The 16,394-nt window shown below is 48.4% G+C and overlaps 1 protein-coding gene across 1 annotated transcript in view; it reads left to right on the forward strand.

The window, feature by feature from the left end:
• Nucleotides 1–16,394, forward strand: part of VPS13B (vacuolar protein sorting 13 homolog B) — a gene marked incomplete at its 5' end in the record, with an annotated part of 272,185 nt that extends 255,791 nt beyond the window's left edge. The window contains 5 exons of the mRNA XM_008065666.2: nt 1,447–1,617; nt 7,834–8,010; nt 10,216–10,318; nt 10,867–11,116; nt 14,769–16,394. Of these exons, the coding sequence (XP_008063857.2) occupies nt 1,447–1,617; nt 7,834–8,010; nt 10,216–10,318; nt 10,867–11,116; nt 14,769–15,017 (950 nt within the window). The remainder of the gene's footprint in view (nt 1–1,446; nt 1,618–7,833; nt 8,011–10,215; nt 10,319–10,866; nt 11,117–14,768) is intronic.

The following is a 16,394-nucleotide window of genomic DNA, read 5'->3' on the forward strand; positions in this document are numbered from 1 at the left end:
GACAGGTCATCGGCACAGATGCCGAAGTGCTTCCTGCAGGAAGGGGAATGTTTTCATTTCATCCGGAGTGTGTTTGCTGGATATTTTGGTCAGGTTGGCAGGGACTTGGGATCTAACAAGGGCCATCTGAGTCCCCTTTTCTTCTCAGCAGGAGGCAGGAAAAACAGGGCAAAGGGCTTCTTCCCTGTAAGAGGCATTTTACCATAGACGGTGCTGCAACTCCTTTGAGTGGGCAGGTTGTGGAAGTCTCTAGAAGGCCTCAAAAGGAGACTTGAGCTTGAAATTTGAGAATTGGTGATCCATAGAGGGGGTGGGGGGTTGGCAGGAGAACAGCAAGAGCAATAGAAACAAATTCCATGGACAATGAAAAGGACACTCCCCCAAGCCTCAAATCATCCGGGGAGGCCTGGGGCTGAGCTGCAGAAACCAGATGAGTCACTGGTGGATTTCTCAGTCTTGACACTGGAATCTCTGTGGTTCTGTTGTTTTTATTTTAAAATAAGACAACCAACACCTGCTAAGTTGAACTTCAGTGGTACTTTCAGCATACTGACTCACAGAATGTTTTTATACTTGTTCTCGCCTTCTCTTAGCAAAATCTCTGCCTTGGTATCCGTGTGTGTGTGTGCGCGCGCGCGCGCGCGCGTGTGTGTACTTTTTTCTTTTCAGGTTACTGGTAAAGATGCAGCTACAAAAATGTCAGCCACTTCTTGCAACCAGATCTCTGATTGCAGATGGGCTAGTTCATTGGCTTCCAGATCTGTCCACTGATGTCCATTCAGTTTTGCTCACTGAAATATATGCAGACTTGCTGGGGGGAGGGACTGTTTTGAGCACAATGATGAAATAGCCTTTCTTAGGGAAACCATACGAAATCGTGGCTTTCACATGATTTACTCCCTTTATCATTCTCACTTTTTTTCAGTTAATGTCCCGAATATCAAAATTGCATGTATTCTCTGTGTCACAATAATCCTTTCCTCCGAATGTCAAATGGTAAAGTTTAGGGAATAAAGTGTATTCCTAAGGTGGAAAGATTTCTTTATAATCTAAGATTTAGCAATATAACCTCATCCTTTAAAATCAGAGAGGGCATATTTTAACCTTCAAGACTTGGCTCCAATGAGGACATCAAAACGGAATGTTTTGAACAAGCATTAACTATGAATTCTGGTGAAGGACATTTCACATAAAGCTCTAGGGCGCTTTCCGACAACTCTCATCTCGCGTTTTAGAGAGTGCAGTCACCCTTGTGTGCAAGCGTTCATCCTCACCTCATTTTCTTAAGGTTCCTGCTTCAAACTGCCCAAGAGGACACCACCATCACTCGCCATTGGGCATGTCCAGAAGGCGCCATAAGCACCACTGCCCCCAGCCCTCCAGGACCACCGCCCCGGGGTCCGTGGATGAGACAAGGAGGCCAACTCTGTGCTCTTGTGCCCTCAGGTACCCTCACGTCCATCACCAACCTGGCCACCAGCCTGGCCCGGAACATGGACCGGCTCTCGCTGGACGAGGAGCACTACCACCGGCAGGAGGAGTGGCGGCGGCAGCTTCCTGAGAGCCTGGGCGAGGGGCTCCGACAAGGCCTGTCCCGGCTGGGCATCAGCCTGCTCGGTGAGGGCTGGGAAGGCTGCGGGGAATCCCCTGTCTGCACGTGGGATCGGGATCGGCAGGAGGCTGAGGGCGGGGTCTCCCCGGGCTTGGCAGCCTCACCTTCTCTCCTGGGTGGCTGAGACGTGCTCAGGGTGGGTAAGGCCCTCGCACTGGCTCCCACAGTGCTGCCTAGCCGGGAGGCCCTGGAACAGGACCGTTTCGCAGACCAGCCTTTCCAGGACCTGCCCCGCCGAAGCGCCCTGCCTGAGCGCTGGCAGCTCCTCCCCTTGCCCTGAGTAGGAAATGTATGTTGGGCCTCGTTCTTCAAAGGAAGGAACAATTCCCCAGGAGGCCCCGAGCACGGCAGTGTTCACACAAGGACAGCAGCGTGCAGCTGGTTGTTTTTCGAAGTGAGTTGTAGGCCACCCCTCCAAAGCATCGGTCTGCCAGTCCCATGGATCCTGCAGACGCTGGCTTTTGTCTAAGAGCTTGAGCAACATGCAAATGCCACATAAACTTCAGTGAGGAGACCACTTTTCCCTTTTACTTTATTTATGTATTTGAGATCAGCCTGACTCAGAGCAATTATTGTCTGTCGAGCAGCCAGATGGTATAGTTAGAGGTGAAGATTGCTATGGATATTTCAAAATATTACAAATGTTTGAAAATAAGTTGCTTTGGAAAAATCTATAAAAAGGAAGCTTCAGAGCTGAAAGTTTGCAGAGCAGGATTTTCAAGGGTATTTTTGTTTATTTGTTTGCAAAGGAATTTAAAACTGTATTGCTTGGCAACGTGCCTTGTGCACATCTGAGGGAGTGTGTGCCTCCCAGAGATCAAAGTGACCAAAAGCAGTGCGCAGCACAGGGTAGAAGAGACGAGCTGGAAAGGATCTGCCCTCTCTCCAATCTTCAGCTCCACGTACAGCTCCTCAACTCGCAGCCGCAGCCAGCTGAGGCTCTGGGAGGAAGTAGTAAAACGTTACAAGTTCAGGTTAAGTTGCTAGAAATTATTTAAGTAAGAACATCCAGTGGTGTGGGGCCGGTCATCTGACGAAGGGTGGAAGGGGAAGCTAGGGACCCTGAGTGAGCATGCTGGGTGAGGGAGAGCCCCTGCGCCACTCGCAACCGGAAGGCGATGGTGGCTCCTGCGGGGCGGTGATGTGGCGGGGTGGGTGGACCACCTCCCTCAGGAGCCCCGGACCCCAGACTGGAGTGTCCAGGTCCTCTCTTTGTGACCTTAGGCAAGCCCTTCACTCCTCTAAGCCTGGGTGTCTCTTTGGTACACGGGGCTGGCAATACCATGATTAGAAGTAGCACTGGGCAGTTATGTGGCAGGCACAGAGTTCGAGTCTGGTCAGCAGCACAGGAGTTGCTGTAAGCGTCGCCTGGTCTTCAAGTGTCCCAGCAAAGAGACATGAGCGATGGCAGGAGCATTTTCACTTAATCCAGGGGATCAAGCGGCTGCAACTTGAGAAAGTGACAACAAGGTTATGTCAGGGGGCCTCAAGGTCATTGTTTTGGGACTTTGGGACCTATTTCTGCTGTAAGTTCCAGGCTTAAATGCCTCTGCTCTGGGCTTGAGAGCTTCCTTCTCTCCATTCCAGCCTTCCTCAGAGTGGCCTGAGCTGGCTGGCGTGTGACTATCTCCACCTTGACTCCCTGACCCCCTTCTAGCCCAAGAGTTTTATTATCTTCCCACCCAGAGATGCCCCCAGCCACCACCCAGTTTCCACTGTGTAAGGGGGTCGTTTAGTCTGTTCAACCTTCTCACATCCTCCCTCAACTGTGCAAGGGGGTCGTTTAGTCTGTGAAAACTGCGGTGGGCTCATGGGGTCTTTCTGCATCTCTGGTAATTTCCAGAAAATGTTCTGGGCTGACATAAAGCCTTCCTCTGTGCATGCTGGCTGCACCTGCCAGCACTGACCTGGCCTGCACCTGCTGGAGCTCTGGTCCCAGCCCAGCACACACTTGAGCAGGGTGCCTACTTCTGGACTCTACAGAGTTCACACTGGGCATCTCAACCCGGCCCAAACCGGCTTCCTTTCCTGTAAGCGCTCAAGAGCCTGTCTGTGTTCCCTGTAACCTCTGAGTTATCTCAGAATGTCTGGTCCTGGAACCACCAGGTGTGTGACAAGAAGAAGGGCGGGGGGGTAGGACCAACCAAGGCTCTTCACGTTGGAAAGTGCAGATTGGTCGCCTTAATCCACCCCCAGAAATGGTATTGGAAACTGCCATATAGTTTCAGTGCAGTGCCTCATTGAAATGAGAGCTATCCTCACATAATAGTTTGAGACCTATGCTAGTGAAATGGAAATTCCAGTTCTCCGTTTCTTCCTTTGCAAGGCAAATGCACAAGGACCCAGTTAATAAAAGTATACTTAAAGAAAATTTTAGGGTTAAGCATTTTCACATGTCATCCTATTTGATCTTCACAACCGTGGGCATGGATGAAGCCAAATGATGTGGAGGTCAAACCTCCAGCAAAGACAAGAACCTGGGCCCTTCTAACAGGTCACCTACCCCAGAGAGCTCCAGGCCAGGGAGCAGGGAGGATGTGAGAAGGTTGAACAATTGAAAACCACATTTCCCCCACACGTGTGTGGGTTCTGTGGTTCTTTCTGATACTGCTTTGCCTTCTCGGGGATGCCGTGGAATGTTAGGAGGCACTTGAAAATCACCGGAAGTCTTCAGCTGCTATGCCCAGCTCCATCGCCCTGGGCCGGCATGGAGAGCGTCTGCTGGCTGAGATGCCGCTGAGGCTTTTGGACGCGCTCCTCGACCGTTGCTTTCGGAAAAACTGTTTAGTCTGCAGAACTGGCATCAGCTTTGCCCACATTGACCAGATCCACCCCCCAAACACCCGCACTTTCTACTCCACCCTGGATCTGCACTGAGAAAGGATGTGCAGCTCTGCCACAGCCACTCCCCTTCCCCGGAACCATTCTGTCCTATCCAGGAACACCAACGGCAGGCATCGGACACCTCCTCCACCCCCTTCTGCAGGGCTGCTGCCTGGTTTGTGAAGCACTGCTGGACGCCCCAGAGGCTCCTCTGTCTTCACAGATACTTGGCTACGCCACGTGGAACCCCAACAAAACAGGCCTCTGCCAGGCACATCAGGAGGGTCCCCCTCTGAGTGAGTGGTGGTGCATCCCAAGGACAGCATGTGGGAGTCATCCCTCCTGGCCTGCAGGAGTCCCTCCCATGACTGCCCTGAGCAGACTGGTTTGCGGTTAGTCAGGAATTGAAGAATACCAAAGTGCTTCCTTGTCAGTTTCCTAGTCTGTTCTGGTCACAAGAAACTAGCCTCGAGCTGGAATGCCCAGCCCACGCCACCCGCTCTGGGTCTCTCTTCTCTCTGGAATGATGAGCTGCAGCGGAGGGTCCCAGCTTAGGCCTGTGCTTCTGCTCTTGTGGCCAAAAGGTGCCCGAAATAAGATCGCCCTGTGTGGCGAATGGCAGCATCAAAACAGCCACACAGCCAGGAACTTTCACAGCTCAGTGACCAAGCTGATTTCTCCCGAGGCCGGGAGCAAGTCACAGAAGAGGAGAGCTTGGAAGGCCCTGCTTGCCTCCTTGTTCCACAAAGAAAGCCCACCTCCCACAGCCCCAGGGGCAGGAGGCAACAGCGCCCACATCCTGCGCCCAGCGCACAGGCCCACGGAAGCCCCTCCCCGGCCACTTCCCTTCCTCACTGCCTCATCACATCACAGGCCTCTCCATGTGGCCGCCCACCCCGCGGGCCTGCCGCCAACAAACAAGTCTTGGGATCAGTTTCCACTGCTTAAAGCCTTAGAGCAGAGTTTGGGTATATGACAGTAAATAATTTACCAGTTGTGGGATTTAGCTGGATTATACTTAAGAAGAGAGCGTCTAAAGCCCTGAGAGAAGGAGGGCTGCAGGGACCCTGAGATGGCCGCTGGGCTCTTGTGGCCTCTCGGATCTCCAGCTCGTTAGCACAGACAGGGAGACAACGGCACCTGGCGACCAGTGAGGTGTTGGTGTGCCTGACAGGCTGGCTTTCCCCCCTCGAGGGTCTGGTGCTGAGCTGAGGTCCTGTGATTTGACAGCTCCTTCTCGAACTCTAAGAATCTAACACCTTGTCATGGGGCTGGGGCTTTCCACTTGGGGCTGCCCAAGTAGTCCATCTATCAAAATCATAGTCCCTGGAGCCTGTGCTGTGGCCAGTGGTTGGAGAAAGCAGATCAAAGGGGAACTTCACCGTGATACCTGTGCGCACGGAGCAGACAGCCGTGAACACCTGTGCCACGACCTTGGCTGGCCCTGCTCCGCGTTCCTTGAGCAGGTTGGGGCTGCACATTCAGGGAAATGGGAGAGCCTGACTGAAGTAACCACCTGCCCCTACCCCAGTTTAAATAGTTGTAATGCAGAGCTGCACTTGAGAAAAGACATTTCTACCGTAATACAGGTAGAAATGTGTTGGCGAATTTCTACTTATATCTGTTTTCCTACTCTTAAGCATGGAGAGTTTTCAAAGAAATCAGCTGATGAAACCACAAAAGCTGTGTTCTTAGGTTGGATGCTGTTCACTTTGAACTGTCTGCTATGAGACGATGTGGAGAGAAGACCCCAGGCCCCCACCTCTCTCCCTCTGTGGCTACTCTGACTCCTGTCTCGCCAATGGAGCTCAGAGCGTCCAGTGCCTCAGGCTCTGGGATGTGAGGGGAGCTCCCTGCCGAGCGCCAGCTCAGCTGTCTGGGGTGCTGAAGGAGTGACCCTCGCCCTTGAGCTGGGGTGGCCTGGGCCGGCTGGGAGCAGCTTTCCCCACTTACCTGGTCATCTCTTTAGAAGGTTTGGGCAGTACTCTAGGCTGGGAAATAGACCTGTTGCCTCAGGTCCTTCTTAATCTGTCAGTGCGTGAACTTAAATGTCCCTGTCAAAACCCAGAGGAATGGAATCCGTGAAAACGTTCCCATTACATTTAACCTAAAGGAACTGGCCTTTGTTTTACTGGATTGTGTGCAATGGAATATTGCTTGAAATTAGCAGGTCATTAACTGAGACCTGGAAATCTGTTTACCCAAGAGACTCTGAATTAGTGGCATTTGGAGTAATGGGATTTGACATGTGCTAAAGTTTCTACCAGGGGAACCGTGCATTTTCATCAATCCTAGCGGCTTTGAGTTGAAAACAGAATTCTGTCAAGAATTATAACGAAAATTTTCCTTCTTTCCGAGTTAGGGAACCCTCCACTGCATCATGAAAAAAAGCAGGTCTGGTAAGGCCTTTTCTGGCTCTCACCATGGGCCCCTCAAAGCAGGAGGAGCAAGAGGATGTGATTCCTTTCACTTGTAAGCACCTCAGGCTCAGTGTAGGAAACGGTTGCCCCATGGAAAAGCTGGAGAGCGGAACAGTGAAGCAGCATTTGGGAGCTAAGTGAAGAGTCAGTGGCCAAGCCTCAGATGAAGTGAGAGAGAGATGTCTTCCAAGACCGGCAGGGAGGAAGAGCCTGCTTTAAAAACAGGATATGGGAATAACTTGGTGGTTAAGAGCGAGGCTGTGACTCAGGCTCCCTGGACCACTTAACAGCTGTGTGTTCTTGGGAAAAACTGTTAAACCTCTCTGTGCCTCCATGTCCCCCATTCGGGTAAAAACAATGTCTGACTCCTGGGAATATGAGGACTACATGATCTCATGCACATAAAGTTCCTACCACAGTCCTCAGCACCTAGAAAGTACTTAAGATAGACTAGCTATAATAGAAATATAATTACTGTATCAAGTTACTCTGAATAAATATTAAATTAACATATTAATGTTAAGTTATTATGTTTGCTAAAAGTGGGAACTCAGAAAGGAGCCAGCCCCTTCCATTTTTTTCATCCTCCTGATTCAGTGAATTTATTTATGAGCTAAACAGTCGCTTCCTGAGGAACGGTTCTGAGCGCTTCTCTCCAACTGTGCTGCCTGATTTCTGGGGAAAAGTATATGAGTGACTGTGAAAAGTCTTGACATGTTCATTAAATGCTGAACTGAACTTCACAGGTCCTGACTGTGTAGACTAGACCCAGTCTGAACATTGTGTTTTGATCAAGATAATGTCTAACTTAAACAGCCCTCAGTGTACCTAAATAATTGGTCGATAAATGGGTAGTAAGGACATTTATAATGAAGGTGGGAACTGGTGTTCTATAGAAATATAAGTGCTCCAGATTGAGATTTTCATTTTCTGAGCAATTTAATCCTCTGTCCTTACTTGGGGCTTTTGTTGTTTCAGGTGCAATTGCTGGTATAGTGGATCAGCCCATGCAGAACTTCCAGAAAACATCTGAGGCACAGGCTTCCGCAGGACACAAGGCCAAGGGTGTTATCTCGGGTGTGGGGAAAGGAATCGTGGGCGTGTTCACAAAGCCCATCGGGGGAGCCGCTGAACTTGTGTCGCAGACTGGCTACGGTGAGATGGAGGAATATGGAGCAACCGATAGTGTCAGGCCAGCACAGATGTTGCTGACTGATCTGCATGGTTATGCCAAGGGTCCCCCAAGATAAACTAACCTTTCACATGGCAAAGCAGCAAAAAATAACAAAGACTAGATATCTTTTTTACCTCTCTTTGTTTATTTGCACGGAGTAGAATTGTACTACTAAAAAAAAAAAAAAATTATGCCTGAGCCCGCGGGTTCGAGACCCGCCTGGGCAACTTGGTGAGACCTCATCTCTACAATAAATCAAAATGAGCCGGGCGTAGTAGCGCGCACCTGTAGTTCCAGCTACTCGGAAGGCTGAGGCGGAAGGATCGCCGGAGCCCAGCAGGTCGAGGCTGTGGTGGCCGGGAGCAGCCACTGCACTCCAGTCTGGGTGACAGAGTGAGACTCCAACTCAAAAAAAATAAAAATAATAAAAATAAAACTGTAAAGCCAGGAAATCAATGAGCAACTTCAATATGTACATGTCACAGAATCTTTTTACAGGAATCTTTTTACAGTACGTTTAACAAGTAGACTTGAATGAAAAGTAACCATTTGGAGGCAGAGGGCAGTATGGAGAATGTATTGCAGCAGAGAAGGGAGCCACTCCTTTGGCTGTGAGGAATCTGGAAGGAGCCAGGCTCTACTGTTGAGCTGACTGACAGGATGGGGCGGGAGGTCCCTGTGCCTGGCCGGCCTTCTCCCCTGCCGCCTGTCCTGCTCCTGGCTCCTGGCCAGGGTTTGTGGTCTGGAGGGAAGGCCCTTCCCAGGCTCTGGCTGCGGGAGTGTGGCTTGTGGCCCTAGGGCATGTGGGAAAGGAAGCGCCCCCTCCAGGCTGGGTGTCCACATTCTTGGCAGAGCACATTAAAGTAACTCCCATAAGCCCGTGCCTGGATACCTTTTTACCAAAAATGGGTGTCCTCGTCTTGGTCACAGAGTGGACCATCCTGCTGGTGTCAGCCACAGGTGTGCGCTCCCATTTCTCACCCGGGCATGTGGAGCCACAGGATCCTGTGGGCTGCAGGCGTCCTGCACCCAAGTCTGACAAGGGGCGTCCGGGTCAGGGCGTAGACAGAGGCTGGAAGGAAGAGGGGAGACAGAGGCTCTGCCTCAGGCAGCCATCAGAAAGCCCCTGAGACCACACGTATACCATGTCCTCTCCCCTTCTTCCCTCCTCGCAGCCCTCGGCCTTCTTCTGTAAGGGAAACTGACAATAAGAACTGCTACAACTTCTAAGAAAGTTCAACTCGCCCTTATCAAATGCCTGCACACTACCACGAATAAACACGGCATTCCTTTTGACAGAGACTCCAGTGAGGTGAAGCTGTCAGACTTCATAAGTCCTTTTGGTTTTGAAAATGCCATTGTCCCTTGCCATGAGTTTCCCAGGGCCGAGGAACCAATCTCCTTATGTAAGAGAATCTCTGAGTAGAGCTTCACATGGCTTTTTTGGTTTCCGTCGCTCTTGTAAAACTTTTATTACCGAACTGAAGGTTTTACAAACCACTAACTCTTAGTCTAATGACTGTACCTCATTTATAAACATTTACAAGCCCTCCGAAAGCACACATGCTGTACCATCTTTGGTCCTGAAGAGTCTCTGTGGAGGCCTGCATGGCTGCTGCTGGGTGCCCTCGTTTGGTGCCAGCACCAGGGAGAGCATATAATAAACCAGCGGCCCGAGAGCGCTCATAAATGTATGTGGATTCAGTGTTTAACAGCTGGATTAAGCCCCTCAGCATTTAAATACTGTATCTAGGCAAAGGGTGTGCCTTGGCCTGTATCTGTGTGTGTGTTGTGCTTATTTTTTGACTAGCCATAGCACAGATACAGAAGTATGTGAATATTAAGGAAGTCAACTAACAATTTAGACTTTTTTTAACACATAAATTGTAAGTGATGTGCAAGCTATTGTTCAGGACCAGTTACTCCCAGGAGCCGTTGCCTCCCCTCATTGCTAGTCTCTGCTTGGACTATAGCACATTCGTATCTTAGTTTGTTATGAATGCAAGATCACCCAGGTTAAGAGCATTGTAATGTTTACTGATTATCTATACACTTGCTTCCAAAGATGTGACATCATTTGGGGTCTGTAACATGTTATGGATGGCTCTAAGCAGATGACCTCACTGTAGCATGGAACTGTTTTCCAGAAAACAACTAGTAAAACTCCCTTACTTCTCTTACCACAGGTATTTTACATGGAGCTGGACTTTCTCAGCTTCCCAAACAGCGCCATCAGCCAAGTGATCTACGTGCTGACCAGGCTCCAAATAGCCATGTCAAATATGTCTGGTAAAATTATTAAGACACTTGCTCAACTTTACATCCACATTGTAGTTAATGGCTTCTGGCTTGCACTCAGGCCAATGGGCCATGCTTCCAGAGGGTCCCAAGGGAAGCAGCTGTTTTTGGCACTGGCATCTGGGGCAGCCACAGGGGCATCGTAGCGGGCCAGGAAAAGGCTGCTGTTCCCAGGTTTGGGGCTGGCTAAAGAACTGCTCCCCACCTACCACTCAAGGAGATGTGCACTGGCAAAGAAGCCCGGCCTGTGATTCCTGTGGAACCAGCGTCTACTTAAGGGTGCCATTTTTAATAGGAAGAAAAGGAGTTAAGCAGAGCCAAGGGAAATCTTTGTCCCCAGGGGCAGCCCGGTTCTGTTGGTCAGAATCAATTTGAGAAGTAATTGACAGTTACATTTTGAGTTAAAATTAAGAATCGAATTGAGGAGGGCCCTCTGTGCTTAGGCAGCTTTGTGTGGGTTGTCCCAACCCTTGGTAAATGAGCACTGATAAGTGGCCATCTCAAAGCTGACGCCTGACCTCTTTTTTCCTTTTAAACAGGAAAATGCTACAGTCTCTGGGCAGACCAGAAGTTCACATGGCCCTGGATGTGGTTCTGGTGAGGGGCTCAGGCCAGGAGCATGAAGGGTGCTTACTGCTGACATCAGAAGTGCTCTTCGTGGTGAGTGTCACCGAAGACACACAGCAGCAGGCCTTCCCCATCACCGAGATCGACTGTGCACAGGACAGCAAGCAAAACAACCTGCTCACTGTGCAGCTCAAGCAGCCAAGAGTGGCCTGTGATATGGAGGTACATTGCAGAAAACAGGGTGACTGGGGCTGGCTGCCAGGGAGGCTGAGACACAGGCTGATTGCTCGTATCCAGGCATCTCTGAGCTGCAGCCTCTGGAGTGGATGCTGGAGACAGGAGAGCTGCTAGGCAGGGAGCGTGGAGGTAGGAGTGAGGGGCACTGCAAAATGGCATTGGAAGCCCCACCCCCCCCAGGCGTGCACAGAAGGCCTGTACAGGAGAAGCCGGCGGGCAGCAGAGGGGCTCAAGGCCTGGGGCAAAGCCACCATGTGAACTGCCAAGGCTGATTGGTTGTCATGGGGCTGGAGTGGACAGGAAGGACCAGGATTGGGGCAGCAATCCCCGGCAACTACTCCACAAGGGAGGCCCCTGGTCTGAAAGTCTGACTTTGGGTCCTAGGTTGATGAGCCTGGGAGTGGCTGCAGCAGATCTGTGGGTAGAAAGGCGGACCCTGCAGAAACAAGGGGTGTCGTGAAGCAAGACACTCCCTCCACTCCCAACCCTGGGCTCTTCAGGGGCCCAAATTCTGGAAACGGGCATCTCTCCTACCTACTGCTTTGCGTGGTGGGGCTCTGTTCCCTTCCCATAGGAGGGCTTCCTACCCCAAGCACCACAGGATCCCCTGTGGATGACGCTTAGGCTCTTGGGGCAGCTCCGTGGCCCCACCGCTGGCACACACAAGCCGATGAGCAACGGGTGCGCAGGCAGGGCATACTGGTGCCAGGCGTCAGAGGGGAGCCCTGACCAGAAGGGTCCCAGCTTGCTGCAGTGGAGGTCAGGATAAGCAGGTGTACCCACAGCAAACTGCTCTCTGCTCCTACCTCCCAGGAAATGGCCTGATCCATGGGATTCTGTTTATCTAGGAGACAGCTTTTTCCACACAGCACGATGGGGCGTCGGTGGCAAGCTGGAGTTTGCTAGTCCTAACCTGGGGACTGAATGGTCCCAGCAGAGGACAGCAAACCTGCCTCCAGCAGGTCCTGCCTGGTTCCTCCTTTCATTATCTCTTCCTGAATGGGAGCCTGTCTCCCTCACACCACTGTTTGGGTAAAATAATCTGAGAAGATAGATGGACAGCAGCCAACCACAACAACTCTTAAGATTTCTCTAGTTTCTTGGATCATAATCAGTCAGCTTTAAGCTAGGGTTTGGCACAGGACTACACTGCTGCTGCGAGTTGATGACTTTCTGGGAATAAATAGAGGTCAGATGTCCAGGCTGACTTTATTAGATCTGCCAAAATCTTCTGATCAGTTGACAATAAAGCAGCAGTGATCTGGCTACAGGATTTGGCAAAGGATAATATCATTATCTTCAAGTTCTTAGTCCTTAACAAGAAACCTCCAAGGCCCTAAGGAGTATCTGTGACCATTGTTATTCTTTAGCTGCTTGGGAAATATCTCAGATCTGAAATGGACTGGAGACTTTTTGTGATCGAGCTGTCTCTACAATCTTCAACTGCAATAGTTTCTTTTGCTTTTCTGTGTGAGGTGGGTGGGTGCCGTGGGGAGTTATTGCAGCTGGAGAGGAACAGATCTCAGTTTCCCTAGGGATGACTGAGATGATCGCTGGGATCACCACCCCGAGAAGTGGCCAAGGCTATTTGGGACCATGGAATTAGAAGCAAAGGCAGTGAAGCTCTGGACACCACGCTCGGCACTGATTTTCCACTGATGTCCAGGGATAAAAGATGGTTGAGATTAAGGAATGGCTAACACAGCTGGGAAGAGACGAGTGCGAGCAGGAGTCCTGCGGCCTGCGCTCAGCACCTGGTACTGGACGGAGGGGGATGACCGGTGTGCCTTCAGCCTCCACATTCTGCTTTCCCTCTCCCCATGCATCACTAATAAATAACCACTCCCTCAATCCTATATCCATAACCCTTCCCTGCCCCCAAGAAAACCGAAGCGGCAAAGCATATTTGAGAGTAAACCCTCCAGGGTGCTGCAATCCAGTGTATTTTCAACACAGGGCTGGGGAGGGCAGTCGGCAGCACTTAGGACGCTGAATTTCCTTCAGCTGCCCCCAGCACAATCAGTACACCCCAACATAATCCACAGACATAAGGAAGCCTGTCTGCTTTGAAAACTTAGTGAAGACACAAGAGCAGTATTTTAAGGTCTTTGCATAAAATTACTTTTCTCGTTTTTATGCTTTTGCTGTAGATGCTAGGAAATACACAACTCCTTTGAATTTTGGAAGGAATTAATTTGTAGATGACATCATTCAGTATATTTAAATATGGCAGAATTCAATTTTTTAAAATCAGCATTTGCTTTTCTTGGTTAAATGCAGCCATTTTTAGGGGCAATAATTGCTTAATATGCCTGGCACATTACTGAAATCCCTTATGAGAGGCTCAAAATGAGTCAGAAGGTCAATTTATTCCTTGGCCGGGTTCCTTTCACAACACAGGCTTTCCTGTGCTGCTGCTAAGGAGGAGCAATTAAGACTTTTTGTGTATTCAAAGCCTTCCAGCTCAATTCTGGCCCCATTGAATGATATCACCAGCGCTCTGGCTTTTGCCTGGTGGTACACAGCTTTCATCTGTTAGTGAATCTTTGGGGGCCTTTATTTTTTTCCCCAAGCTTAAAACATGAGACCCAAACTCTAAGGGACGCCTACTTATTCCTCTGGCAGGCCCCTTCACCATCTCACTGGCTTCCTCCAGCTTTTAAGACACTGGCATTGTTTCTGAGCTCTCCACCGAAGTAGAAAACCTTTCAAATTGTAATTCTTCCAGAGTGGTCTTGCCAATGTTCAGTAGGTGAAAAGCTACCTGAGTTTCACAAATCAGTGGCTTAAAATCACAGACTTCCCACTCCATTTGATCTACACAGCAGATAGCTACAGGACTTCAGGGTGGGAAGAATTTATAGCTGCAGCTGCCTTTTTGATGGGCGCTTTCTCAGAAAATCTCACTTAAGAACTTAGGTAGGAGATCTTAGATCTCCTATTTGAGTTCCACTGAAGATGAGCCAGACTTTTATGAACCATAAATGTACTTTGCATCCTCCCTTTTCTCCATAAAAATTTCCCCTTCCTCTGCCCAGTTTTTCTATTTTCTCTGGCTTTAAATCATAGTATTTATAAAAGCAGAAAATGTTACAGTTCAAAAGGTATTTATTTTTGTAATGTTCTATCCAAAGCCACTGGTTTGAAAGAGGTGTTCTTCTCCACTGTTTTTCTGTCAAACCGAATAGGTTCTATCTGAAAAGGTTTGGGAGTTGAGTTAACAAAGTTTCTATTTCAGAGTGCTGAGTTTAATGTTGATTAGATTCATGCAGAGTAAAGACATTTTTCTCCTTTTTCTCGGGCTGGTTGGTAAAGAGCAATGACGGATGTTTTAATAGCTAAAGAGTAGAATGTTATCAAATCGTCAACTTCAAACATGGGAATTTTATGCAACACCAAATGCTTATTCAAAGGAGGCTTTCCTGATCCTCTCATGCAAGCTTTTGTTATTCTGCGGTGTTATCATTGCCCCATCTCAGAGGAAAACTAAAAGGAAGCCCTGTTTTGGATTAAGCAGCTTTATCAGATGAACTAAAAGGCATAATGTTCAAATGCAGCAAGGCAAAAGAATAATTTTGTTATGAATGTCTCGTTTTAAGGGTCTAGCAACTAATGAGTCTTCGTTTTTGGATCGCAGGTGGATGGAATCCGAGAGCGACTGTCAGAGCAACAGTACAACAGACTCGTGGACTACATCACCAAGACATCTTGTCACCTGGCCTCCAGCTGTTCTTCCACACAAGCCCCGTGCCCTGTGGTGGCTGTAGAACCTCCCCCCTCCACTGTTAGAACATACCATTATTTGGTGGATCCACATTTTGCTCATATCTTCGTTAGTAAATTTACCATGGTGAAAAATAAAGCCCTCAGGAAAGGGTTCCCTTGAGTCCCTCTGAGGTGTTGACTCCTGCTTGGGCAATTTGTATGATTTAGACTGTGGTTCTTTTTGAGACGGGCTCCCACTATGTTGCCCATAATGGCCTCAAATTCTTAGGCTCAAGCAATTCATGCCACCTTGGCATGTGCCACCATGCCAAGCTGCAGTTTATTTTTTAAAAAGGAAAACTAATTAACATCCAACATGGACACAAGGCTAATACTTTGATAATTTTGGTATTATTAACTCAGACTCTCCTCCCTAAAGCAAAGATACTTTAAAGTGGAGTGACAAAAAACATGTTCCTTTCCCACTTGGAGACAATGACTAACAGAATCCTATATGTTGTATTCTTAACCACACATAGAAAATGCATTCCTTTTTGCTCTGTGACATTTGCAAAAATTTCCACTATAACTTGGATCAATTAACTCTCTACTCCAACACAAAATGTGGTCAGGTCTTTGACTGGAGAGCCAAAGTTAAAACTCCATCCCCAGTTGCATCTGTTTTTGGGCCAAGATACCATCTCTGCTTCAGACCCCCCCTTGTCTGAAAAGATCTGGATTCTTTCAATGAAACGACATGCTTAAGACTTTGTAGTTCAACTTGCTACATTTGTCACTTAACTGCAATGCTAAAGCCAGTATGTATAGTCTCTCTAAAGTCTGCATTTTACTAAAATGTACAAAACAGTCTGATTACTATGCAGGTGCATTTTGAAGAAAGTGTTTTTTCCAGATTGTGTTTTACTAGGCAAGCTTAGAGAAGATATTTTGTGTTTACCAATGAAAACAGTCCCAAAGTGCTCAGGTGAGTTTCTTCAGTTCTAAAAAGGGAATTCCCTGGTTTACTGTAGGGAAGTCAAGAACCCCAACATTAAGACTAACAATGACACCAGTTCAGATCGTCTATTCAAGCTGAACTGACTGAAAGCATGAAGATACTCCAGTGTGTGTTAATACTATTTTGCAGCTAAGAATGGGTTTGACATAAGATCCTGGGCCACCAGATATCGTAAATATTCAGTAAATATCTCACAGTCCAATTAATTAACTTAGAACATGATTACATTCAAACTTGGGTCTACAGCTCGTTACCTACAATTGCGATGCTTAACGTGACTTTCACATGCTGTTAAGAAAGTCACTACAACTGTAACTGGAAAGCAAGACTTACTGGGCAACCCAGACTGAGCATGAAAAATGGTTTGTTCATTAGTTCTGTTGTGTAGTACGCATTTAGGAAAGTGAGTTTTGTCAACCTCAAGAGTAACTATTTTCAAGATTATAAATATGTATTAATTCTTTTCTCTTTTATGGTGATTTTACATTTCGCTTCTAAAAATTGTATATATAAAATTGTTTAAAATAAAAGATACCCTTG

Source organism: Carlito syrichta, unplaced genomic scaffold (assembly GCF_000164805.1).
Source record: "Carlito syrichta isolate Samal-C Ts95f unplaced genomic scaffold, Tarsius_syrichta-2.0.1 Scaffold308755, whole genome shotgun sequence".
Taxonomy (NCBI): domain Eukaryota; kingdom Metazoa; phylum Chordata; class Mammalia; order Primates; family Tarsiidae; genus Carlito; species Carlito syrichta.